The sequence below is a fragment of the Lissotriton vulgaris genome, chromosome 1_1 (genome assembly GCF_964263255.1).
Source record: "Lissotriton vulgaris chromosome 1_1, aLisVul1.2, whole genome shotgun sequence".
In the NCBI taxonomy this organism is placed as follows: Eukaryota; Metazoa; Chordata; class Amphibia; order Caudata; family Salamandridae; genus Lissotriton; species Lissotriton vulgaris.
The window spans coordinates 531,899,948-531,927,625 of NC_141685.1; the positions used below are offsets into that span (position 1 = coordinate 531,899,948).

General features: G+C 44.2%; 1 protein-coding gene across 1 annotated transcript in view; it reads right to left on the reverse strand.

Moving 5' to 3' along the window:
- Positions 1 to 424: 424 nt before the first annotated feature.
- HENMT1 (HEN methyltransferase 1) overlaps positions 425 to 27,678 on the reverse strand; it is a 541,131-nt gene continuing 513,877 nt past the window's right edge. The window contains exon 7 of the mRNA XM_086936308.1: positions 425 to 1,116. Within this exon, the coding sequence (XP_086792434.1) occupies positions 679 to 1,116 (438 nt within the window). The 3' untranslated portion in view covers positions 425 to 678. The remainder of the gene's footprint in view (positions 1,117 to 27,678) is intronic.

Genomic DNA, 27,678 nt, shown 5'->3' on the forward strand with positions numbered 1-27,678 from the left:
CCTGTAGAAAAGGCCCTAAAATGTTTCCCCTCCAGATAACGGCATGGATGGATGCTGCATTTGCACGTGACGAGGTGTGCAAGCGAGGAGTCAAGAGATGGCCAGAGTTGGCCAACCAAAAGAATCATCTGGTGACGTCCGCCGAGAGGGAACCAAGCCCCAAAAGTAGAGACAGATGCATAATATTAACCAACCAGAGAAAAGGTATATTAAAAGCAGCCCAACTAGCCAATCAAAAGTGGTGGGCGTGTCCATAGAACCCGATAGCTCATATACCGAATACAACATTAGGTGCGCAGAAGCCCTGCTGAGAAACTTTCCAGATCCAGTCTGGAGAAATACTAATGGTGAGGAATTGAAGTATCATCAGAAACTATATCCTTAACATGTTTATCTGTACCCATACACAACAGCACTCCTCATTCGGCTTATAAACCATTTAATAGCACTAGGCACAAATATGTTGGATGTAAATAATATAAACTTGAAATAGTATTCATGACATCATACTATAAAATTAATATTTTATGAAAAGTCACTGATGTAACACACCTGGTTAGCATGATTTCCTGCATGACAAAAAATAAACCTTCATTTTACAAATTTGGACCACTTGAAATGAAAAAAGACCCAAATATTTCCTGCAACGTTATTGCGTCAAAAGAGTAACTAACCAGCTTACAAAAAATAATTCTCGCTTTCAGGATCAATCTTGAGTTTCACAGCAGATTCATCATGGTTGAGTGTAACTTTGCCAGTTATCATCTTTAGTAGAATATCATATGTGCCACAAAGTTTGTTCACTTTGGGAATAGAAAACAGATAGGCCAGGGGAACATAAACTTTATTTTTTCGCATATATGGCTCAAGTCCTCTTTTCTGGATGCTGCCTTCTGCCTCTGTAGGAATATCATTTTTAGACCATTTATTTCCAAGTCCATGTGTCAAATATTTGTGATCAGAATCAAACTGTAGAACATGATCTTCTTTAGCCTCAAGCTGCATATTGTTCCAAAGAAGTCTCTTAATTCTATGCACTTGGTACATAGTTTCATTAATTACTGCAATCTGAAGATATTTCTCATCATGGAGGCTTGGGTACACTATTTTGAAAACCTTTGAAAGATAAAATAAATATTTTACTGACTGGTAAATGCAACATGTAACAGAGGCTTTTACATACAACCTGCGATTCATCACTTACAAGAAGAACAAGGTAACTTCACTATGACACTGTGAAATGTAATTTAATACTATATACTCAACCCTGTAGCTAAAAGTAAAAGGTCAGGAATCGGATGTTAGTGCATAGTGAGCTATAAACATTAAGACATGTTTGCGACTTCAGAATGACGATATTGTTGTCTCCTAAAGCTTTCGGTTTTAAAATGTGGAGAAGTGTTTGACAATGTATTTGGTGTGGTGCTAAAACCATAAGTAATACGTGTTTCTCTTCCAAGGGATACTCATCAATAGTCATAAGCACTGAATAATCCCCGCCCACGTGTAGGATCCCGGAGCATATAGAAATATACATACATATATACATACATACATACATATACACATATGTGTGTTTGCGTGAACAAAAAGTGCCCAGCACTACCACAACATACATATATAAATGTATATAATAACCATAAATATGCTGCCTAACATATTTCCATAGGGCAACATGCCAAGCTTACATAGGTTTGTTTTGCATAAAAAGTAGTATTACACATAAATACTGTAATAGAAAACATACACTGTAATAGTATCATATAGAAAACCTTTATTTTTCATAGAGAAAAGCAGGTAATATAAGGCATTTGGCCTAAAGGCTGCATAGGTGAATAAATATCACAGTACAGTAAAAACTGGCACCTTGCCTTTAAGGCTTCCAAGAACTTGGATACCGTGTCTTTAAGACCTCCAGGAGCCCCTCGGCTTCCATCTTGTACCTCAGGTGACACGCCAGTTCTTTTTTCCGGCTCCTTCTGTGAGGATCCTGGAACTTGAGCTTGACAGTTTTTGATTATTTCTAGTCTGGTTTTTTCTCTTTATTCGACAATTTTTGATTGCTGGGTGATATTTATTACCTTTTCTGACAGTTTTATTAATTTTTTTTCTGTCAGAATGCCAGCATTATTCCACAAATGTCCATCTTGTGGAAAAAAAGATGGCTAAATCTGATCCACACTCTGTGTGCACCGTTTGTGTACCTTCCTCTCATAAACCGGACACTTGTAATTATTGTCAGCAGTTTTCGAAACGGACTCTTACAGACAGAGAAAAGATTAGACTTCATGCCATGCTGGACAGAAGTAAAAGTCATCGTAAAAGTGGCCCTGGGTGTAACAAAGGCCCTTCTTCTCTTCAGGAACATCGAAAACGGCAAAGATCTACCTCTCCAAAGTCTAGGAAGAGACAGATTCCTGATTGCTCGCCGTCGAGATCGCCATCGAAAAAGCATCCGAGACACTCTTCAGCATCGAGGGACAGATCGCCGTCGAGACGACCACATTCTCCGTCGCACAAAAGTAAGTCGACGCCGATACATACTTCGGGCTCGAAGTATACTGGTCCCTAGAGACCTGTTAAACACCCGTCGACGTCGAGACATCCGCCGACGGCGAGGAACACTCCGCCACCTTCGAGGTCGGCGGCGAAGAGTTCGTCGGCAAATACCCAGCTTACGGACTGTCGAGATCTCCGTCACAGTCGAGGGGCTCGCCGTCGAGAACATCAACGCCGAAGAAGCGCACAAGACGCTCAACGTCAAAATCTCCAGTTCGACGCCGTGGGCGACGTCGAGATCGGTGAGACGAGAATCATCCAGCATCTCGCTGCAGAGGAAGTCGAAGCAGGCACAGATGGTGTCATCCAGACATCGGTCGACATCGACTGACTGAATGTATTTATAAAGCGCACTTATGCCGGGGCGTCTTGGCGCTGGGTGTAAACGATTGGAGTGGCTGCACTAACATTAACCTAGTTGGAAAAGCCTGGTTTTAATAGCTTTCCTAAAGATGGTACGAGAAGGCTGAAGTCAAAGCGTTGGGGGGAGAGAATTCCACAGCTTGGCAGCCAGAAGAGAGAAACGTTTGCCACCCCATCTGACACTGTTCATCTTAGGAAGAAGAACCAGACCAGGTTGCAGTGACCTTAGGCAGCGCACCGGAATGTACCAAGGAAAAAGTGATCGTACAGCATGCGCACCGACCCATACATAGCTTTATGTACTAGACATAAAGCTTTGAACTCCACCCAACGCCTTATCGGGAGCCAGTGGAGTTGTTTGATGGTAGCGGAGGTGGGGTGGTGCCTGGCTAGGCCACACAGCACTCGGACTGCAACATTTTGGACTGATTGAAGTTTACTGAATTGTTTCACTCCAATGCCCAGATAAAGGGCATTGCAGTAATCAATCCTCGATAGTATAAGACCGCCTACCACCGTTTTCCTAAGAGAAAGTGGAATGAAAGGGAGGATTTTAGGCAATAGTTTAAGTGTGAAGAAGCAGGTGGAAACAACCTGATTAACCTGAGGGGCACAGGTAAGTTCATGATCGATGATGAAACTGGGATTTTTGGCCTTCAGTACTGGCTGAGGGCAGACTCCTGCTTCAGGAGGCCACCAGGAATGATTCCAGAAGGAGGATTTCTTACCGAATTCCAGGACCTCGGTCTTCTCAGTGTTGAGTTTTAAAAAGTTGACAGTCATCCATGCCATTACAGAAGACAAGCCATCCCGAATCCGCTCTGCTGACATGCCGTTGTTTTGGGACAGTGACACTATCACTTGCGTGTCATCAGCATAAGATATGAGCGTCAAATAGTAGCTTTTGATTAGCCTGGCTAGTGGTGTAACAAATGTTAAATGATGTGGACGAGAGTGCCGAACCCGGGGGACTCCTCCAGGGAGAGTAAACGTTTTAGATCTCAGACTGTCCCAATAGATGATTTGCTCCCTGGAATTATGAAAGGAGGAGAGGAGGGACAGGGCCTTACCCTTGACACCCACAGACTGCAATCGATTTAATAACTCTGGATGGTTTACTGTGTCAAAAGCCGCCGTGAGGTCAAGCAATATTAAGGCTGTCCTACCCCCCTCATCCATAACCCTCCGTATCTCCTCGGTGGCCATAATCAGTGCTGACTCAGTTGAGTGTCGAGCTCTAAAGCCATTCTGCGTGGAGTCAAGACTGTTATTGACCTCAAGGTAAGCAGTTAGTTACAGATTAATGGACAAAGATCCTGTGGCAGTTCCGGAGGAAGTTGCAGAGGGGGAGAGATCGAGGTCGAGGAGAGCTTCATCATCCCCGGGCCTTAACATAGTCCAAATTTCACCGGAGGGATCTCCGGTGCCACCAAAGTAGTTACATCCTTTTAACCTTTCACCTAGATGGTTAGAAAGGATTGAAGATTCGGTAAAGGGGGGTGCGGATCATGGAAGTCTGGATTCGGAGTATTCTCACACCTACTCGCCATGACGAGTTACAGAAGTCCTCCTCCGACCACTTCATCGAGGGTTTCTCCAAAATGAACCCAGAGACGATCAAGATGTCCTGTCTGCCGCCATATAAAATCTCGGGAGCGATCTCATTTACATCACACATCCTCTCCCAGGAGGAGACGAAGATCTCCAACGTGGTCGACTTTGTCGACAACTCCACCTTTCAGAGTTTCCCCTATTGATGATATAGGGACTTTTAATGATGTTCTCTGCAGGGGGGCCAAGAAGTTTGGCATTACTATGTCAGCTCCTACGGTCTCCACATCGATTATTTTTGAAACTCTACATCATCCAACATCTTCCAGACCTCTACTGCCACTGGCCCCAGGCCTCATAGAGCCTGCGATGCAGACTTTCCTAAACCCAGCCACAGTAGGTTCTGTGCCATCTCGTATTGCCAAAAAAGACAAGGCTCCGGCTCAAGACCCTCTTTTTCTGTGCTCAGACCCCCCCCACCAGACTCAGTTATTGTGGCAGCGGCCAGAAAGGCACACTCTGCGGCATCTTCTTCATGTCCTCTCGAAAAAGACTGCAAGAATATGGACTCTCTGAGGAAGAGGATGTGTAATACCTCAGCCTCTGTGATGAAAGTAGCCAGCGCCTCAGCTCTGTTAGGGAGGTATGATAGATCTCTCTGGGACTCCCTTACTAGGTTCACAGAAAAACTCCAGAAAGAAGACCAACAAGACTTTCAAGAGATACTGCACAAAGGTTGCTTGGTAGCTAACCAGTTGATTAGTGCGGCTGCAGCCGCATCGGATCTGGCCGCCCACGGTTATTCCCACGGTATCTGTTCCAGGCATTCAGCTTCGCTACACCTTATTGATTATTAATCAATATATACGCCTCCAGAAAAACACCACCTCCAAGCTTTAAAGCTTGTACTGCATGTCCATTTAAAATTCACTTTTTAATCTGACGACCAGCACGTCTCACGAGCAGTAGGTGTCCACATTACACAATAGAATTGGTTTGATGGTCGCAGTGTGCTGTGCTAAAGGGCCTACTCATCTGACAAGTGTCTTGCAGGTCTAGAAACGTTCACTGCTGCATGCCCACGTTGGAACACTGAACTTGTCCACAAAATTCACTACCAGTCTGATACAAAACCAATCGAGAAATCTGGAGTGTCTGCATGATTCATCCTTGTACAAGTACATACTTCCGGTTCCGAGCCAGCGAACAGCCATACACAATGCCACTATTCGTAGGATAGGGATATTATATATATATATATCTCATTTTAAAACTCTTAAAATTGGCACTTAAATTGGACCAATCTCGACAATTCCAGAACTTCAAACGTGCATTTTTCCATGCACAATTCTCTGACTATGTTCCATATTCTAACCAGTTTAAGTGCCAGAGACACAGAAATACTATAACGGCAGGCAAGGTTTTAAGACCGTACAAATGTGATGCCAGAAAGCGAGCGCTATAATCAAGCGCACAATGAGTGCAATAAAACAGTAAGGGCTGTACGACGACTGCACTATGAAATATCAATGCAAATTAACACATTATAAAAGACTGTGCAGGTTTGTTTTGTGAGTCGCCTCTGTAAACTCACTGATAGTACCTGGTAACATTCTAAAGTTGGCAGGGTTTCTGAATCCGCAGCAAATGTGTACAGTGAGTGATTTACTTCCCTCCATGGCTGAGCGTGTCTGTTACTACATTAGGAACACATGTTTCTTAATCCAATGCTCATGATAGTATCAGGCAAGGTGTCACACAAGAGAAATGTGAAGGGGTGCCCTAAAAATATGGAAATGTCACTCATATGCACACTGGAAACTTGGCTGTTAAGCCAACTACATCCCATTCTGCTGAGGTGAGCTGGATAATCCCATTACACTAAACAGCTTGCCTGAGGAGCGTGCTCTCCGTTTTTCATCTCTTGTTTTTAAACCTCCCATTGCACTTTATGTACTAATCCCCATATTGTCCCCGTGTATATTTGGGGTGTGTGGTAGTGTCTTTTCTCTACCATATATACATCATAGCACATTCAGAAGACTCACACTTGGAGGAAGTTGAACCATAGCGTTTACCCTCTCCATGGTCTTCTAGGATTTCTAAAATGCTAGAAGGCATCATACAAACACTGACCATGATGGGCGTGGACAAGGGGACCAGTATCCTCTGTACAAGGGGAATTCTTTGACTCATACTTACGGTTACAGCTAAATTAACTTGTGATGGTCTGGTCTAGTCATATGATTATAATACGTTCATTGGCTTCATCCCAAATATTTTCAGGGAGAAAAATGGAATTACTCCCGAGGCCGGGCTTAAATCCCCGACTGCAAAAAAAAGTAACATTGTAGGGAGCTGCAGCCGATGGCCAATAGGTCAAGGGAGCCACAGGTTGAAAAAGTTTGGGAAACACTGAACTAGCTAATCAGGTTCTTCAGGGTAAACCCAAAGCACATTCCACCAGGGGAAAGGCTTCTACCACGACCCTTCTAAGAAATGTGCCTATGCCAGAAATTTGTAAAGCAGCTACTTGGCACTCAGTTATTTTGTAAAGTGGAAAAGCACCGGGCCCAGTGCTACTTCTGAAAAAGGTACTGCACAAACTATAGATATATTTGATACATCACCAACATTGTAACCATCAATTTAAAAAAATATTTTTATTTTCAGTATTTTAGTTTTATAATTTGTTCATATAAAAATACATATAAAAGCAATTTATACACCATTTACTTAAATACATGAATGTTTGCACATTGTGCCTTATATTTCATTGATAATTAACAGATAACTTTTAGAATTCACAGTAAATAGAACATTATTCTTCACATTGATGTAATTCAAAAACAATATGCAGAAAAGATTTGTTGATACATTGTACTAAAGAAACCACTGGTAGTGATTTGCAGAATACCACCAACGCGTTTCGGCAAATGCCTTCTTCAGGATTTTTATTTTTATCAGTGAATACTAGAAAGTAAGAGAAATATATTATCTAGAGTTTGTGCCTACTGATACAAGATATTCAATACTTCGTTAATTAACCCTAAGTTGCTGATGTAAACGGGCTATGTAAGACCTTCGAAAATGAACAACACAGTACCCTACAGGTGAGATGAGTATCCAATCTTTCTTTCATACAAAAGTGCTCTGTGCGAGACATTTACAAAGAGTTTTTGTGAATAGTGTGACACACTAAAAATTAACTAAAAATATATATACATCTCTGTCAACTTCAGAGTTTGGGAAACAAGTTGATACAATTCATAAATGATATAGCTCACTGCTATTAGATTACAAAATTATGATGATTTTTCCCTTGAGGGCGGATATCTACCTTTCTTATATTGATATTATATCTACTGAACAGTAAGTTCCTACGAATAGTATTGAATCTAGAGTACCTGTATTTTTCTTTTGGGAGATTATATCCAAACTGGCACTTACTCGCTTGAACCAGAGTGTACTACGAATAATCCATTTAATCTGCACCAAACAAAAAATAGGTCGGAAAACATTTATTCACTAAAGTAGTGACCTTCCTAGTGGCTAGTTTGCGAATGTCATCTTTAAACTAATTTCATATGGCAGTAATTCCAATTATCTGTAATATTCTTTATGGAGATATTTATCATGCTGGCCCTTCCTTGCCTGTACTGGAATATACTGTAATTGGTCAGTCTGAATCAGTACCAAAACAAAAAGATAGGGAGGCATATCTATGTATGTTTATAGTAACTTGCAATATCATCCTACCTCTACTATATTATTCAATTCTTTAAAAACCTTGTAGGTGATCTTATCTTTACTCAAACATAGAGGTTTTATATCAAGGTTTTATACTAAGGCTGAACCATATGCTCTGTAATCACTACTGGTGTAGATGATACTGGGAGTAATGCACTATACTGTTCCTGATTCTGGATACCATATAGGTTTCAGAGGGAGTCTTTAACTAAGGGGGGAGAGAAATTATACAGAATATAGTCGCAACAAATTCCTGTTTGCTATCACTTACTTATGATTCGCTGATAATTCCCTTTTACCCCGTTCCTGAATATATCTTTCCACTATTTTTGATGTACCAAGATCTGACACGGGTAATCCATGGGCAGGAGAGAAAGGACAATTACTCTTCTAATCAAATATGCAATCAGCAATCAGAATCAGAGCTTACTGGTATGCTTTAATGAAAAGCCAAGTTTTCAACGCTTTCCTAAAGAGGTCAAGTGAAGGCAATGACTTGATCTCAAGGGGAAGTGTGTTCCACATCTGGGGTGCAAGAATGGAAAAGGCCTTGTTCCCCCAGCTAGCCTTCTTAGCCCGAGGGATTACCAGTTGGTTAAGCTCCCTCGAGCGTAAGCATCTGTTCGGGACATACCTAGTGAGTAAGGATCCAAGGGCATCTGCCGGACCTGCCATCAGGGCACTGTAAGTGAGGCAAAGAAGTTTAAACATAATCCTTGAGGGAATAGGAAGCCAATGGAGATTCTTCCTCGCCAAGGTCATAGAGGACAGCCAAGGCAGGGCAAGGGCAAAACGCGCCGCAGCATTTTGTACAACCTGCAGGCGCTGCAGAAGGCCCTTGTTGGCCCCGGCGTAGAGTGAATTACAATAGTCGAGCCTTGAGCCAACAAGAGCGATCACAACCTGCTTACGTGCCTGTGGGGAAAGATAATGGACAATTCTTTTCAGAGTCCTGATGATGCCCCAACAGGTGGCCACCGTCCTATTGACCTGGAGTTCCATAGAAAGCCGGGTGTCAAAAATGACACCAAGGTTCCTGGCAGATTGTGTAGGAGTGGGGCAGATGCCTAAAGATGGAGGCCACCACTCACCTGACCACATGCCCTGGTCTTTGCCAAAGACCAGGACCTCTGTCTTGTCCCCGTTCAACTTTAGGGAGTTGGAAATCATCCACTCTGCAACAAGTTGCATGCAGGACCTAAAGTTTGACGCGGCGACATTCACAGAGTGGGTCAGGGACACCATAATCTGCGTGTCGTCGGCATACGACACTACCTCCATCCCCTGGGATCTTACTAGTCTTGCAAGGGGGGCCACGTAGATGTTGAACAGGGTCGGACTCAATGCCGACCCCTGTGGCACCCCGCATTGCAAAGACTTGGCTGGGGAGAGGTACTCTCCTAGCATAACACGCTGCTCTCGTTGCTGTAAGAAGGAGCTCAGGAGACTGAGGGCCGGTCCTTCTACCCCTGCCTCCCTTAACCTAGATGTTAAAGTGAGGGGAGACAGGGTGTCGAATGCTGCTGTAAGGTCCAGCAGTACCAGCACGGTGGTTTGACCCAGATCAACTTTCCTGCGGATGTTATCCATGACTTTAGTCAGAGCAGACTCCATGCTATGCAGCTTTCTAAAGCCATGTTGGGACCAGTCCAAGAAGCCTGAAGCATCAAGGAAGTTGGAAAGATGAGAGTTCAAATGGGCCTCCAGCATCTTAGCAGGGGCAGGCAGTAAAGATATGGGTCTGAAGTTCTTCAGTATGCCGGGATCCAGGGTAGACTTTTTCAGAAGAGGCTTTACAATAGCTTTCTTCCATGCTAATGGAAAAATACCTTGTTCCATGGCTCCATTCATTACTTCCAGCATCGGAGGAAGAATGACATCCCTACAATCCTTTAGTATCTTGTACGGAAAGTGTTATGGTGTTTCTTATAAAAAAAACCTCTACCTATTTAACAATCCACTTAGATTAATTACAATGATCTTATTATAAGAACATAATTAAAATCTATATTGAAGATCTTTCGGGTTTGTGTGGCATTACTAGCTTACCTGACACCATATTTACATGAGAAGCCCCCAGATCAAGCTCATAATATGAAATATGTTACCCTAGAGCAAGATAATTAACATGTGGTGTAATATGTTAAAGCGGCAGCTACTGTCTGATAACATTTTAAACTCATCTTATGGCTATTGTCGTTCATATGTATCCCAGGTAGGTAACATTAAATAGTGGCGTGATTCACCATGTATCTTCATTTGTTTAACTCTAACTCAGGTTTATTATAACTCAACACTATTATCAGATATGCTAAGTGTACTACGTCATTGGGCAACATAATTAATGTTGCCCATATCTTTATGTCACCCTATTCCCATATTCTAGATAATAAATAAAATCTCTTTTGGGTCATATAATGTTCTCAGAAGTGGAAAGTTCCCTGATCTTCCTGTCAAAGGACCAAGGGCTAGTTTATTTTAATTATGAATGAATGAAACTTATATAGCGCACGACTTACCCTGGGGCATCTCAGCGCTTGCTTAGGGAACCCGTCCTGGTATTCCCCTGTGAGATAACCCTGGCAGGGTATCCACAAGGTGAAAGCCAGGCATCCCACCGCGAGGGGCCGTTGTGGAGATTAAGCAAGCTATTGCCCAGAGTCGCAGAGTGTGAACCCGTGAGTCGAGGAGGCACCGGAGCGAGAATTAACGAGTCCGTGGAATTTTTGAGCCCAAGACCCGCCGAGGCGGGGAATTGAACCCTGGTCCCGGGCCGAACTCAGGCTCCAGGTCTGCCGCCTCTAACCCCTGAGACACAAGGTTGTCTTTTGACATCTAAAGGGCAAAGTTGTAACACTAAGGGCCAGATGTTGGTAGCCAAATACCGGTCGGTAACGGCCTAAAATCGGCCGTTATCGACCGGTATAGCGAAAAAGAGATGTAGGTGTCAAAAAAATACTGATTCGTTAAATATGAATCGGTAAAATACTGATTCTGTATTTACCGAATACATATTTACAGATTCGTAATTTACCGATACGTTATTTACTGAGTTCTTATTCACCGAATCGGTAAATAAGAAATCGGAAAAAATGCCCATCGAGATGTAGGAAAGGCCAAACATACCGAATTCATTGAAAATCGGTATATAAGAGTCAATATTTACCATGGACTGAAAGCAGGTGGTAACCATGTGCATGCTATAAAAAAGGGCCCAAAATGCAACAGTGTTGGCAAAATGGCGGCACTCTATGTGATTGCGAGGAGGCGAAGGCTACAGGCTGCAGGTCTGAGGGTATGGCAAAGGGAGGAGCAGGTGTACAGGCAGATGATCACTCTGTTCCAATTGACTGAGCCTGAGATACTCCAGAGGTACAGGCAGCACCCCATAACCATCATGGACCTAATAAGGGACCTCCACCCATACTTGGATCACCCAACACCCAGGGCCCACGCCATCCCACCCCATGTCCAGGTGCTGTGTAGCATACACCTGCTGGCCTCTGGGAGCTACCAGAGTGTGATAGCTGCAGTGGGAGGTGTATCCCAGAGCTGTCTGTCCCGTTTTTTCAGGAAGTTCCTGGATGTCATGACGCAGAGAATGGGACATTACATCCAGTTCCCTGACACACCTGCGGAACTTGCTAAAACTAAAACAGACTTCTATGAACTGGCACACTTCCCGCATGTGATAGGCTGCATTGATGGCACCCACATTCCCCTATGCCCACCTGCAGCCACCAACACATATACAGAAACCGTAAGTCTACGCACTCCATCAATGTGCAGGTGATATGCAATGCAGGGAACATCATCACCGACATAGTTGCAAAATTCCCAGGGAGCACGCACGACTCCTACATATTCCAGAACAGCGGAATATACACACGGCTACTTAATGGAGATTTTGGAGATGGATATCTGCTAGGTAAAAAAGTGTTACACACCCTGAAATGGATGTCAGCTAAATGTGCAATGTGAATGTAACTCATGTACCTTTCATTCTCTCCCAGGTGATAGTGCACATGCCCTGCGTTCTTTTGTGCTGACATCGTACCTCAACCCAACCAACAGAGCAGAAAGGCGATACAATGTGGCACACAGGTCCACTCGCAACATAGTGGAGCAAACATTTGGACTCCTCAAGAGCAGGTTCCGTTGCCTCCACAAAAGTGGAGGTGCACGACAGTACACCCCCATCCTGTGTTGCAAGATAATAGTGACCTGTGCCATTTTGCACAATCTTGCTACCAAGGAAGGCACAGAGGTGGAGTTGACACATCACGAGAACATAGATGACGACCAAGAACATGCAGAGCCCCAGGCAACAGAATCAGCAGCACTAGATGGTAGATTGAGACGGACAGAAATAACACAACGATATTTCTAGGTAATGTATGATACATACACAGGTATATTTCATGACAAGTGTAGTTTAATCAGCACTACATCATCATTGTCACATCTGAAGAGGATTCATGAATCTAAGTCAATGTCTCTGGCTGCTCCTGCTCAGTTTCCGTCACTGTGTGCAGTTGAGTCCATCTGCCGCATAGGTCAGTGCTTGCGTCCACGCACTACATTGCGGGATTTTTGTGCCTGTCCTTCTGATCCCCTGCTGGTGCCTGACTCAGCATGGCTGTGCCTGCCGCTCCTGCGCACCTCCGGTGCAGGTGTGCTGGAGCCACTCCTGCTGGTTGACCCCTCTGTCTCCTCCACACCCGTGTCACCAGCATTGCCTGTGTTGGTGTTTAGCATCTGCTCCATCGCAGCGGTCACTCTTCCCATGCCCCATGTCAAGTCTGTGCAGCAGTGCACTATTGCATCCTGCATGGAAATAGAGCGTCTGCAAAGTAGTGCTGTATTAGTTGCAAACCTATTCATGGCCTTTGTTTGTTGGCGCATATACTGTCGTTCCCTGCCACGCTGTAGATGATCCCTGTCCAACTTATCCGACAGTACTCCCATGTATGTGGAGATGTCTGTGATCCCCTTTGCAATTTGCTCCAGACTCGATGCTATGTGGCCTGTGCCCTTGTCCATGTTGGACATTTTGATGTTCATGCAGCGAACCTGCCTATGCATGGCTAGCAGTGAATTGGCCTGCTGGCGCTGTTTCACCATTGTGCCCTCCAGGCCACAGAAGACGCTCTCCCCTTCCTGCCCCTCCCCACCCTCACGTGCCCTCCTGCCTAGGACACTGGTGCGTGCAGCGCCTGCTGCAATCGGTGGTCTTGGCCTGTCAGCCACTGGTGCACTCTTTTGGGGGACATCATCCTCAGATTAATAGGTCTGCAGGATCCTCTGTGGGGGCTCCGCATGCCTACTTTCCCCTCCCGGCATGGACCCCCTGGACATTGCTGTGTCTCCTATCCCATGGATGCATTCTGGCTCCATGGTGGTTTCCACTAGCTCCTCAATCGGTGTCAGCTTTGGTGCTTTGCTCCTGCCACCTCCAGTCACACCAGCATCCTTTTTCTGGGCAGCAATCTTTTTCTTTGTCACGATGCGCAGGTCATACCACCTCTTTTTTATGTCCTCAATCTCCCGGTGGGTCACACCAATGGCATTGACTTTGGCCTGTATTGCAATCCAAATGTTCCTCTTCACAGTCTCTGCAACATGCAGAGACTGTCTCCCGAAAATTTGGCTGTAGTGGCTTACTATTTCTTCAACAGCCACCTGTAGTTCCTCTGGGCTAAACTTGATCTTCCTTTTTCTCTCCCCACCATCCATTTGGCCTTCATGTGGCTCCATTCTGTCACTCTGCTTGCCTGTGGATGCTCTGCTCCTCTCACGTCTGTAGAATTGTTTGTTCTGTTGGTTTGCACCTGCATGGGTGTGGCCACTCCCAGGTACTGAGGTGGGGTGCTTCAATCTGATTGGTTGGATTCACAGGGCCTTGGTTGTGGGGTGTGTAGGCTGTCCCTGATTGGTTGGCAGGCTCACATGGTGTGTTTCAAACTCCTGATTCGGTAATTACCGAATCAGTAATTTCCGAATCGGTAAAAACCGAATCGGATTTTTCCGATTCGGTGAATCCCATTCATTCCTATGGGCCAGGAGGCCCATAGGGATGCTTGCGTTTCTCCGACTCGGTATTTACCGACTCGGGTTTTTCCGAATCGGTAATTACCGATTTGGGTTACAGAGACATACGGAATCGGTATCTTATACCGACTTTTTACCTACATACCATTTACCGATTCAGGAATACCGATTCGGTATGAGTCGGTATTTATGAATCGGTAAATGAAAATTACCTACATCTGGCCCTAAATGATTAAAAATTAAGAGGTCATACTATTCTAGGCGGGAAAACAATGCTAAACGTATGTGTGAAGGGTGCTAGTCAAGGAGGTGATCAGAGGCAAACTTGATGCCAAAGCTAACTACGAGTCCTATGTATTCTTCGAAGAGTTACTCTCTATTTAATAGCCTGATCCCAGGGTATCTCATGATTAAGGCCTCTGATTGATGTCTCTAATAAAAAAATCCAGTAAACTTCTCTAAGTTTTCTGGTTTTATCTATATGTTGCCCTTCTCTCGGACTGATTTTCTCCAGAATATACCAACGCATATCTTCGGGTGCGTGGTTCTTTTCAACGTAATGATTCACCATAGGTGCAATTAATTTCTCGGTTCTAATGGCTGACCTGTGTTCGGTTAATCGTACATTCAGCACTCTACTCGTCTCTCCAACATATCCTAGTTGGCAAGGACATATTAACAGGTAGACCACGTTTGTTGTCCTACAGTTGTTCAGTTCTGCAGGTGCAATTACATGATTGTTGAAATGTAGTGTAGGTGCTTCTATGGCTGTGGCACAGGATTTGCACTTTGTGCATTTATAGGTACCTACGACTGGTTTATTTTCACTGATGCTCCCTTGTTGAGAGACAAATGTTCTCTTAATTCGTGAGCGTACCACATGATCTTTTATAGGCTTATTTCGTCTATAGGCAAACATCGGTTTACCAATCTGCTCTGCTTTTGGGCTATTTGCATTTAGTATATGCCAGTTTGCACATACTGACTCTTTCGTTCAGCATTGAGTGTCTGGTAACAAACACCAATTTTGGTTCCTTTCTTTCTTTAGTGGTAGTCAATAGATGTGGTCGATCGTAAAAACAAGCTCTTTTATAAGAGTCTCATATAATGTTCTTAGGGTAGCCTCTTGCTGGAAACTTGCTTTCCTAGAAGTGGACTTAACGAATAGATGCACTACCAGGGTACCTCTCTCATGCTTTATCAGCACATCTAAATACTGAACCTGTTCTGTACTTATGTGCTGAGTGAAATGTATATTATCATCACAAAGATTGATGCACTCAAGAAATTGTTGAAGATTTTCATAAGTGTTGTTCCAAATAAAAAAAACGTTGTCTATGTATCGTGACCATTTGGTCACTGATTCATTGAACGGGGCTATCTCATTAAAAACAAATTTCTTCTCTTCACATTTTCCAAAGTTAATATTCTTGCAGCCTGTCTGTGAGGGGTTCGGTTAATATAGTGAATTTTTTCTTTTATTCGTAGTATCCTTTAACAGCAAAGGCGAACTGGTTTGAGATTTTGAATCTGAATATTCACTGTGTTGATGTGTTTGTTTGTATATGAGTATATATGTGATTACTTGGTGACGGTAATAAGGTGTTTACATAGTGTTGAACAATAGATTTGTAAGTCTATTCACTTTGCGGACACCCTGCTTTCAATTATGTCCATTTTACCAACCTTTGGTTTTACGGACGAGCAATTTGCTAACATCATAGGGAGCTCCACTACTTTTGGCAATCAAACATCCACTATTTCGGATAAAAATGAAGATGCAGTAACATTACTGGCACTCAAAATGAAACAAATAGAGTTACACGGGCATTACATGAAACCGATGTTTGCCTATAGACGAGGGCGGGCCGTGACGAGCCGCTCCTTCATGGGCACGGCGCGCCCGTGGTGGAGTGGTTCCGTCACGAGCATGGTGGTGCCGCGCTCCCCCCCAGCGTCGCGGCGGAATTATCGCCGCGGCCAAGGGGTTAACCTCTCTCGCCTCTTGGGAATGGTTCCCACAGAATGAAAGCCTGGAATTGTCACTCCTCTTGACAGATTCACCTTAGAGAACTATAGACCAGCTACACCTCTGCCATGCTGCACGTGTTGTTGCAAAACAACTGAGACATTAACCTTCTTCATCACTGGCATCTTGATTTTCATCTAGGTCGCTGCCCTGTAACCACACTGGTCCTAGGTGCTGATGAATGGAGGACGATCTGTGACAGGGTGTCTGCTGCTCTTATTTTGCTCGACTCATCTAACCTCATGTAACCTCTTACCGGCACCCTCAAGGGAAAGGAGGAGGAGCCAGGATCCAACTTGGCTGCTCAGAGCCTCTGTTCCGCTGAAGCCCTGCTTTCATCAACTAAGTGAGGCGCTTAATTTCCCCCTAAACAACTGTTTCAACCATCTCCGGACATCAGATGGTCGGAAGTGTCTGATGCTGTGGCCGCCTTTCCAACCGGTCGTAGCAACACAAGGTTTCTGGCGAAAATCTCACCCAGCGTTTTAACCTCAAGATGGCACCTGAGAAAGAACGGACCTGCTTTTTGAAAGACTAGAAGCAGATCCATGCAAACCTTTACCGAACTACCTAACCCCCACTCTACTCCTCTCCACTCTCCTGCTACTGATCTCTGCCCTCACCTGTCCTGGCCCTAGTCCCCTCCCTCTTTACCTGTGGATTTCCCCTTGTCATTTGAGATCTAGCTATTTTGTCTGATGCCCGATGGAGCTACCTGGTTTAGCTACAGAGGAGACAGGTCGGGGATTACCTCCTTGGACGTCACCTACCCAGTCGGTCTTTAGCTAGACTTCCTTTCATCTCTCCTGTTGTCTCTTCCCGCATCCTCCCTCTATTTCTCTACTTCTCTCCTCTCTCAGTGTATTGAGATTGAACTATTTTGTCTGATGCCCGATGGAGCTACCTGGTTTAGCTATAGGGGAGATGGGTCGTGGACTCCCTCCTTGGTCGTCACCTACCCAGTCGGCCTTTAGCCAGATTTCATTTTGTCTCTCCTTGTTGTCTCTTCCCCTATCCTCCCTTTCTCACCTACCCTGTCCCCTCCCCTCTACACTCCATTTATTTTGTCCTCCATGTTCCTTAAATGTTTCCCATTGAGACCTAGCTATTTGGCCAAAGCCCGCTGGAGCTACCTGATAGCTATAGAGGAGATGAGTTTTGGGATTTCCCCAGCGACCGTCGCCTACCCAGCCGGACTTTGGGCAGACTTTCCTTCGTCTTTCTGCCGTATCTCCTCCCACTGATTTGCCCTTACCCCTTCCCCTCTACACTTCACTTATCTCGTGTTCTATGCTCTTGTAAATGTTTGTCTAGCAACTGATGTAAATTGGAAATGATGTAATCTTGTAATTTTGTGGAACCTCATGTAAAGCGCTCTGATACCTCCGGGTGTAGCCAGCGCTATATAAAACTCTTAAAATAAAAAAATAAATGTGTCTCTCAACAAAGGAGCATCAGTGAAAATAAACCAGTCGTAGGTACCTATAAATGCACAAAGTGCAAATCCTGTGCCATAGCCATAGAAGCACCTACAGTACATTTCAACAATCATGTAATTGCACCTACAGAACTGCACAACTGTAGGACAACAAACGTGGTCTACCTGTTAATATGTCCTTGCCAACTAGGATATGTTGGAGACGAGTAGAGCGCTGAATGTACGGTTAACCGAACACAGGTCAGCCATTCGAACCAAAAAATTAAGGGCACCTACGGTGAAGCATTACTTTGAAAAGAACCACGAACCCAAATATATGCGTTGGTATATTCTGGAGAAAATCAATCGGAGAGAAGGGCAACATATAGATAAAATCAGAAAACTTAGAGAAGTTTACTGGATTTTTTTATTAGAGACATCAATCAGAGGCCTTAATCTTGAAATACCCTGGGATCAGGCTATTAAATAGAGAGTAACTCTTTGAAGAACATATAGGACTAGCAGTTAGCTTTGGCATCAAGTTTGCCTCTAATCACCTCCTTGACTAGCACCCTACACACATACGTTTAGCATTGTTTTCCCGCCGAGAATAGTATGACCTCTTAATTTTTAATCATTTAGTGTTACAACTTTGCCCTTTAGATGTCAAAAGAACAACCTTGATATAATTAAAATAAACTAGCCCTTGGTCCTTTGACAGGCAGATCAGGGAACTTTACACTTCTGTGAAAATTATATGACCCAAAAGAGACTTTATTTATTATGTAGAATATGTGAATAGGGTGACAAACATATGGGCAACATTAATTATGTTGCCCAATGACGTAGTACACTTAGCATATCTGATAATAGTGGTGAGTTATAATAAACTTGAGTTAGAGTTAAACAAATGAAGATACCTGGTGAATCATGGCACTATTTAATGTTACCTAGCTGGGATACATATGAACGACAATCGCCATAAGATGAGGTTATAGTGTTATCAGACAGTAGCTGCCCCTTTAACATATTACACCACATGTTAATTAGCTCGCTCTAGGGTAACTGTTGTGTAACACTTTGTAAATAGATTTAGTGTAAATACTTTGTTAGATTATTTCCCTATACCGGTTTCTTTAAATGGCTCGTGCCTATTACACTTCTGTAGTTCTAGGAATGTTACTGTGATTCTGCATTCAGTCTGCAGTTGCGCTTGGAGGCTGTACTTGGAAGTCGTGTTATCTGGCACTCACCTGTTTCCATTTATAACTGAAATGAAACCATCTTAAACTTACTGTGGCCTCAGACCTCATCATTACAATTAGCGACAATCGTTATAGGAAACGCTATCCATGAATTACCGGGGACGACGGATTCAGATGTCGGGATTCAAACACTTATGCGAGTTTCAAAAATTTTTCCGTTTTATTAATTGTGCAGTGTATCTACAAGCAAGTTAATTATTCTGTGTGGTGGAATTTCGAGTAAATTTTACTGATAAGCGAAGCGTATGAAGTTTACCTTGGCTTGCGGAGTGGTGACAGTTGAGGAACCGCCATCGGCTGCATCATTCGAGCAGCGGCGGAGTTCCTTTGTGAGCGCTGATCCTTGTTCTGCTTGACGTAGGAGGCAGACGCGTTAGGAGCGCATTACGCATGATGTCATTACGCAAGGTCACGTTACGTAACCTTGCGTAGCGGCCATTTTGGAGGAGGAATATTTACTTTGGGGATTTGCACATAAGCAGAAAACATTTCCCCAGCTCTGGGTTATTTTTCAAGGAAAACACTTACTTCGGAGCAACGCTTTTGAAGACTTTTGCTAGAAACAGGTGAGACTGTAGGATCACGACCGTAATTTTATTTAACAGTTTTTTTAAAATAATTTTCTTTGCACCATTACATCAAACAGTTTATGGATCTAAATAATCATAAAGGAAGAACAGCCATGGGTAAATTATATGTTGCCAAAGTGGGACCTTCGGTTCTAGGTTGGCTAGATAAGAAAAAATTGCACATTGTTCTGGATCCAAACAGTGAGGAGAAGGTACTAATATTGGATGACACCATTAAGCTAAGTGAGGTGGTAAGTAAAAAGTTTCCTAGTGTGTTCGGCAAGAAACTGGGTGCACTGAAAGGTTTCGAACACAGGATCATACTCAAACAAAGCGCGGAGCCTAAGGCACATAAAGTGAGACCGGTTCTCATGCTTATTAGGGATGAAGTTAACAAGGAGCTACAGGATTTGTTAGCTAAAGGAGTTATTGAGGAAATAGACACTTCTGAGTGGATTTCTCCGGTGGTGATTGCACGAAAATCCAACGGAAAAATCAGTTTGTGCATTGATTTGCGCAATCTGAACAATAACATTGTGGTAGAAAAATTTCCCCTCCCTAAATTAATGAAATGGTGTCATCTTTGAGGGGGGCGACCTGGTTTTCTACCATCGATCTTTCTACGGAGTATCATCAGATTTTGTTAGAACCGGAGTCAAGAGCACTTACAGCTTTCATAACACCTTTTGGGTGTTATCAGTTCAGGCGCATGCCTTTCGGCCTTGCATCGGCTGCTGGTGTCTTTCAACGTCTTATGCATAGACTTTTTGGCAAAATGAAGAAGGTATGTTTCTTTCAAGATGACATTTTGGTTGCAGCTGATAGCAAAGAACAACATGACTCAGTGCTTGATCAGGTGTTTCAGACATTACAGGTGGCTGGGTTGACAGTTGAACTCACTAAATGCAAATTTGCACAAAGAATTGTTACGTATTTAGGTCACATTATAAGTGAGGAGGGGGTGAAGCCTAAACCGTCACTTGTGAACACCATAATTGGAGCACCTGCTCCTACTTCAAAAGAGGAAATCAGATCATTTCTGGGTATGGCAGAATACTGCGCTAAGTTCATACCAAATTTTGCATCGAAGGTTTACAACATACGTTTACTCCTCAAAAAGAATGTCAAGTTTAAATGGTCAACAGAATGTGACGAAGAGTTTAATTTGATTAAGATTCATCTACAGTGTGTGAATGCATTGAGCAGTTTTGACCCGGATTCAGAATGTTTGGTAACAACGGATGCTAGTGATAAAGGTTTGGGGGCGGTTTTATCACAGAAAGGGAAAGATGGCAAGGAGAGGATCATCCTGTTTGCTTCCAGAGCTTTGATTCCGGCAGAGGCCAAGTACCCTATCATTGAGAGAGAAGCCTTGGCTTGCGCCTGGGCTTTGCAACTTTTTTGTGCTTTTGTCTGGGGGAAACCAGTGGTGATTCGCACAGACCATCGGCCACTGGTGCGTATATTAACCACTGAAGAAAGTGTGGGAGCTTCTGCAAGAATTGCGAGAATTTCCATGAGGATGAAAGAATATACCTATAAGATTATCTATGTACCTGGTAGAGACAATGTGGTTGCAGACTGTTTGTCTAGGCTACCTATTCCCTTGGAAGAATGTGTAGATGACCCCGGGGGTGATTTCAGTATTGCCTTTATCCATGATTCGGGTACTCCAGCTGTCACTAAAACTTAATGGGTGAATGAACAAGAAAAAGACAAGGACTTACAAATAGTTTTAAGTCACATTTGTAAGGGTTGGCCTAAAAAGCAAAATGTTACTGGGGATTTCAAGTCTTTCTGGGATGTACGTGTGGAATTGTCTTGTGACAAGGATTTGTTATTAAGAGGTGATAGAATTATTCCACCGAGAACTCTACGAAATAAGCTTTTACATTTGTGCCATGAGGGCCATTTTGGCATTGTGAGAACAAAGTTGATCGTTAAAAGTATGTTTTGGTGGCCTGGTATTGATAAAGATGTCGAGATGTTTGTCAAGGCATGTTCTTGTTGTTCCTCCACAGACAAATCCTTAAAAACTTTGAGGCCACCAATGAGTGAGGGGTTAATTCCCAGTCTTCCTTGGGAAACCATTGCGGTTTATATTTTTGGTCCTGATGGGGATTTGAGAGAGTATGGCTTGGTAGTTATTGATATTTTTTTCTAAATGGCCAATTGTGAAGATTGTTGAAAGAATTGACACAGAGGTCGTATTAAATTTTTGAGATAAAATATTTGTAATGGAAGGCTTACCTGTCTGTGTGTTAAGCGACAATGGTGTGCAATTTATGTCTAGATTGGCCAAGGATTATTTTGAAAAGTGAGGTGTGAAGCACAAAACAACATCTCTATACAATCCTAGTGGAAATGGTACTGTGGAACGTTTTACCAGGGTGTTGAAGGGTGTGATCCAAGTGGCAATGACTAAAAGATTAGATTGGAAAACTGAAATACAGAAAGCAGTTTGGACTTATAGAGTTACTATTCATCCCACCACTGGGTTAGCACCTTTCACCATGATGAGAGGAAGGACACCCTGGTGTAAATTCAACTCGAATTGGCTTTTTGATGGGAGAGTTCAACATTGGTCTGCTATACAAGTCAAAAGAAAGTTAGAGTCTGTACATATGAAAAGTAAAGAATATTATGATACACAGCATAGCACAAAACACGTTCCCGTTAAGGTGGGAGACTGGGTTTGAATCAAGAAACCTATTAAGGTCTCAAAAGGAGAGAGTAAGTTTTACTCTCCTCAACAGGTTGTGGAGGTTCTGCACAATGCTGTTAGGCTCAAAGATGGCAAGGTATGGAATCTCAAGAATGTCGCTCTGGATGTGAATCATCAAATTGAGGAGCATACCCCTGAAGTTCAAAATCCGTCCAATTTTGATTGGGTTGAAGATTATTTTGACAAAAGTAGTCTTCAATCTCATCTGGATTTGGGAGGTTGTACTAGTGAGGTCAACCGGGATGCTCAAACCATTGATGAAGAGTCTCCTTCCACTAGTTCTGATTTTTCTACTTTTACTTTAACCAGTGGGAAAGGGTCTTCGACAGCCTTGACTGCTGCTGGTAATTCTGCTGCTAATTCGGTTAATACGGTTTATCTTCATCAATGTGCTAATGCTACAGATTTTACTACATCTTTAAATAAGAGGAGGAGAGTTCTTCCTGAATGGATGAAAGAATATGTTATGTGGTTGAAAGATTATATTATGTAATTTTTGTCATATCCTTTTTTTTTTCATCAACACCTTTTTTCTTCTTCTTCTTTCTTCCCTTTTCTTGTTCCTTAGTTAGTTTCATCATCTTTGTTTTCCTTTGAAGAGAGGGGGATGTGTTGTGTAACACTTTGTAAATAGATTTAGTGTAAATACTTTGTTAGATTATTTCTCTATACCGGTTTCTTTAACCCCTTCGATGGTGATGACGGAGTGGTTCTGTCATCAGCATCGGTTAGGCTGTGCTGATGACGGAACCGCTCCGTCATCAGAACAGCCCTGGGGGGGGAGCGCCCCCTGGGGCATCGATCGTAGTGGCAGTAGTGGGGGTGGCAGAGGAAGACTTTCCGCTGCCACCCCATGGCCCCCCCACGCTTCCTGGTGACGTCAGCGTGCGCCGACGTCGTCAGGAAGCGCTGGACGCGCTGGAAGCCATTTGTTTGCAGCGCGTCCAGCAGACAGATTCGTTGTTTGGTGCTCCGGTGGGGCGGGGGGGCGGTTTTCGGTGCCTTGAGGCATCGGGGGGGGGGGGGGGAGGAAACTGTGTTTCCTCTCCCCTGATGTCCCAATGCAGGGCATTCCTGGTGCACGATCGCACACAGCGTCGCGATCGTGCACCAGGAATGCCCCACTAGACACCAGGGATTGATTTTGGGCTAATAAATTTGTGCAGGAAGCGACCCCTTGGGCAAGGGTCGCTTTCTTTGGGGGCCATATTCCTTTTCAGACTTTTCTGCCCCCCCCAGGGGCAGATCGGCCGTTTTTTTGTCGGCCGATCTCCACCCGGGGGGGGGGGGGCGGCAGAAAAGCCCACTAGTCACCAGGGATTTGTTTGTTTGAAAAGGAAGCGACCCCTTGGGGAAGGGTCGCTTCCTAGTGGCCCTAATTTTTGTTTAGACTTTTCTGCCCCCCCCCCCCCCCCCCGGAGGCAGATCGGACGTTTTTTGGGCCGCATCTGGACCCAGGGGGGCAGAAAAGCTCACTAGACACCAGGGATTGATTTATATTTATAAAGGAAGCGACCCCTTGGGCAAGGGTCGCTTCCAGGGGGCATTATAAATATTGTAGACTGTTCTGCCCCCCCTGGGGGCAGATCAACAGTTTTTTTTACCGTTTCTGGACCCAGGGGGGGATAGAAAAGCCCACTAGACTCGAGGGTTTTTTTTTTAATAGGGAGCGACCCCTTGGCCAAGGGTTGCTTCCTTGGGCCCATTTGTTTTCAAAAGTATGTTCTGCCGTGTCTTTATTTGGCCTCTCTGCCCTCCGTAGGGTTGCTTCCAGGGGGCCCACGTTTATAATGATTTATAGTCTTTCCGCCTTGGGGACAGACACCCCATTTGCGACATACCCTGTGACATAGCCTGTTGTAATGTGTGTTGTTTTGGTTTCTTCTAATGTGTATTTTTTTTTTCTCTTTAGAGTGTTGCAGTTTGCGGTTCCGTTACTGGTGGTTCTGTTGTTCTGCTGTTTCTGTAGTTGCATGTGTTTGGTAAGAGACCTCTTTTTTGTTCAATTGTAATGTAATTTTTTTTTTTTTTGCAAAGTGTGTAGTAATACGAGTATGTTTGGTTTCTGTTTGTTGTGATTGTAAAACATGTTTTGCATTTGTTTTTGATGTGTTCTTCTTTCTAGTGGGATATCGTTGCCTCTTTGCTGTGTCTTTGCAGAGTAGGTGCTGGTGAGTGTAGTTGTCTCTTGTAAGTGAATTGTATATTTTTTCTAAATATAGATATTTGTGATAAAGGCTTCCATTTATTTACTTACTTTCCACAGTGTTGGGGTTGTTGAGTTGTTTGTGCAAACTCCTTTATTTGTAAGGATAATGGCTAGCCGCCGGATTACCGCTCAGCAAGTTGTTGGAATGCTTTTTGATTCTTCCTCTGACCATGGTGCTGAGAGTGACTCTGATTCTGAGGCAGAAATGGGAGGTGAAGATTCTGGTAGTGAGTTTTCTCTGCACATGGCATCGTCTGATGATGAAGATACCCTGAGTGCTGATGAAGCTATTTTTGGTGTGGATGAAGTGCCTGTGGTAGAGGAGGACATTGATGTGCCGATAGTGCGGCAAGAGGCATCTGTGGTGCAGCGTGGGGCTGCTAGACTTCACGTTGGTGTAGTGCGGCGGGAGGCAGCTGGGCGGCAGCCCGGGGCTCCTAGACTTCCAGTTGGTGTAGTGGGACAAGAGGCAGCTGGGCGGCAGCCTGAGGCTGGGAGACTTGTTGATGAAAGTTCTGACCTCTGGGTTGCCCCAGGCATGGTGCAGGCGGCATTGCCTGAATTTACTGGGGTTCCAGGGTGTAGGGTGAACACTGAAAACTTTTTGCCAATTGATTTTTTCAAGTTGTTTATGGATGATGTGTTTTTGGCAGAGATCGTAGAGCAGACTAATTTGTATGCAGAACAGTTTTTGAGGGAGAACAGTGCCATCCTTAATCCCCATGCTCGAGCTAACCAGTGGACTCCCACAAATTTGGAGGAGATGAAAAAGTTTTTAGGTTTAACTTTTTTGATGGGCTTGCTTAGGAAACCATCATTGGCTTCATATTGGTCTACTAGTCCCTTGATGGCAACAGCTATATTTCCGGCAGTCATGAGTCGTGATAGGTATTTGCTTCTGCTTCGGATGATGCATTTTGTTGACAATGGTGATGCTTTGCCACGAGATCACCCTGATTGTGACCGTCTTTTCAAGATTCGGCCTGTCCTTGATCATTTTGTTGATCGATTTTCTGAGATCTTTTATCCTGGGAGAGAAATTGCAGTGGATGAGTCTTTGGTGTTGTTCAAGGGCCGCTTGGTATTTAGGCAATACATTCCTAGTAAGAGGGCACGCTATGGAATTAAGCTTTATATGCTGTGTGACAGTGAGACTGGATATGTCTCTAATTTCAGGGTGTACACTGGTAAGGAATCCAGGATTAACCCCCCTGGTTGTCCGTCCACTTTTGGAGTGACTGAGAAAATTGTGTGGGAACTTGGTAGAGGATTTTTTAACAAAGGCCATCATTTATATGTAGATAACTTCTACACTGGTGTGCGGTTGTTCAGGGAATTGGCCAAAGGGACACTGTTGCTTGTGGCACAATCCGCTGTAACTGTAAAGGTTTTCCAAAAGAACTTGTTTGTAAAAAGCTTGCTCGGGGACAGTGCAGTGCATTGGGTTGTGAGGAGCTTTTAGCTGTGAAGTTTTCAGACAGGAGAGATGTCTACATGTTGACTTCCATACATGATGAAAGCACTGAAGCGTTGACTATTTGGGGTCAGGTTGCAGAAGTGCACAAACCTGTGTGCATTATGGACTATAATAGGCACATGGGTGGTGTTGACAGAGTAGATCAGAGGTTGGAACCGTATGCTGCTCTTCGTAAGTCTTACATTTGGTACAAGAAGTTGGCTATCCATCTTTTCCACTTGGCAACTTTTAATGCTTTTGTTGTGTTCCAGCACTCTTGTCCTCAGTCAAAGATGAGTTTTGTGAAGTTTAAGGAGTCTGTAGTAGGCCAGGGCTCGACAAATCCACTCACCCGCTCGCATTTGCGAGGGAGAATGGATGAGGACGAGCTATTTTTAGGTCCTACTCGCCCTTTCTGGCGAGTAGGAAGTGAAACTAACTTTTGTCCTCTGTCTTTGAAAACAGAGCAAAAGTCACAAGATAACATGATTTAAAGGCATTTTTATTGCTCATAAAGGGAATGAGCAATAAAGATGCATTTAAATCTTGTTATCTTGTCACTTTTGCTCCGTTTTCAGAGACGGAGGTCAAGTGGGTTGCAGTCAGGTCGAGGGGATTTTCCATGGTACTAGACCAGCAGGACTAGTACCATTTTTCGGATTTGTCGAGCCCTGTAGGCAGCCTTGTTTTAGTGGAACAGGCAAGTGCTCCTAGAGTTGGAGTGATGGAGGATGTTGCCAGATTGAAAGATCGCCACTTTCCTGATCAAATTCCTCCTACAACCTCAAAAGACTTTCCCAGTCGGAGATGTAGAGTCTGTTGGCGAAGAGGTTTGCGGAAGGAGGTTCGTATGCACTGCCCCGACTGTCCTTCTAGCCCTGGGCTGTGTGTGCCTGCTTGTTTTAGAATGTATCACACACAAAAGAAGTTTTGGGAGCATCCATGAGTGGTAAAGTAAACAGGCTGGTCTCTATTCTTTAAAACTGATTGTTCCGTTTCAAAGTTGGTATTTGTGTAGTGTATTTAGATTTAGTTGTTGTGTTAGTAGATTTGTATCAATTTGCAATTTGTTTCTGTTTTTTATTTGTGTTTTAAAAAAACTAAAGTATGATGTTGGTTTGCGTGTAGTGTCCATTGTCTGACGGTGTGCATGGTTTGGCGCTTGTCTGGCGGTGTCTGTGGACTGGTGCTTGGCTGGCGGTGTTTGTGGACTTGGTGCTTGGCTGGCGGTGTGCGTGGTCTGTTGTTTGGTTGGCGGTGTGCGTGGTCTTGTGCTTGCCTGGTGGTGCGTTGGGATTGGTGCTTGGCTGGTGGTGTGCCTGGGCTGGAGCTTGGCTGGCGGTGTGTGTGGAGTGGCGCTTGGCTGGATGGTGTGCGTGGAGAGGTACTTGGCTGTCTGGGCACGGAGTGGCGCTTGGCTGGCGGTGTGTGTGGAGTGGCGCTTGGCTGGTGGGGTGTGTGGAGTGGCGCTTGGCTGGTGGTGTGCGTGGAGTAGTACTTGGCTGTCTGTGCATGGAGTGGTGTTTGGCTGGCGGTGTATGTGGAGTGGTGCTTGGCTTGCGGTGTGCGTGGAGTGGCGCTTTTCTGGATGGTGTGCGTGGAGTGGTTCTTGGCTGTCCGTGCATGGAGTGGTGCTTGGCTGTCGGTGTGTGTGGATTGGCGCTTGCCTGGATGGTGTGCGTGGAGTGGCGCTTGGCTGGTGGTGTGTGTGGAGTGGCGCTTGGCTGGTGGTGT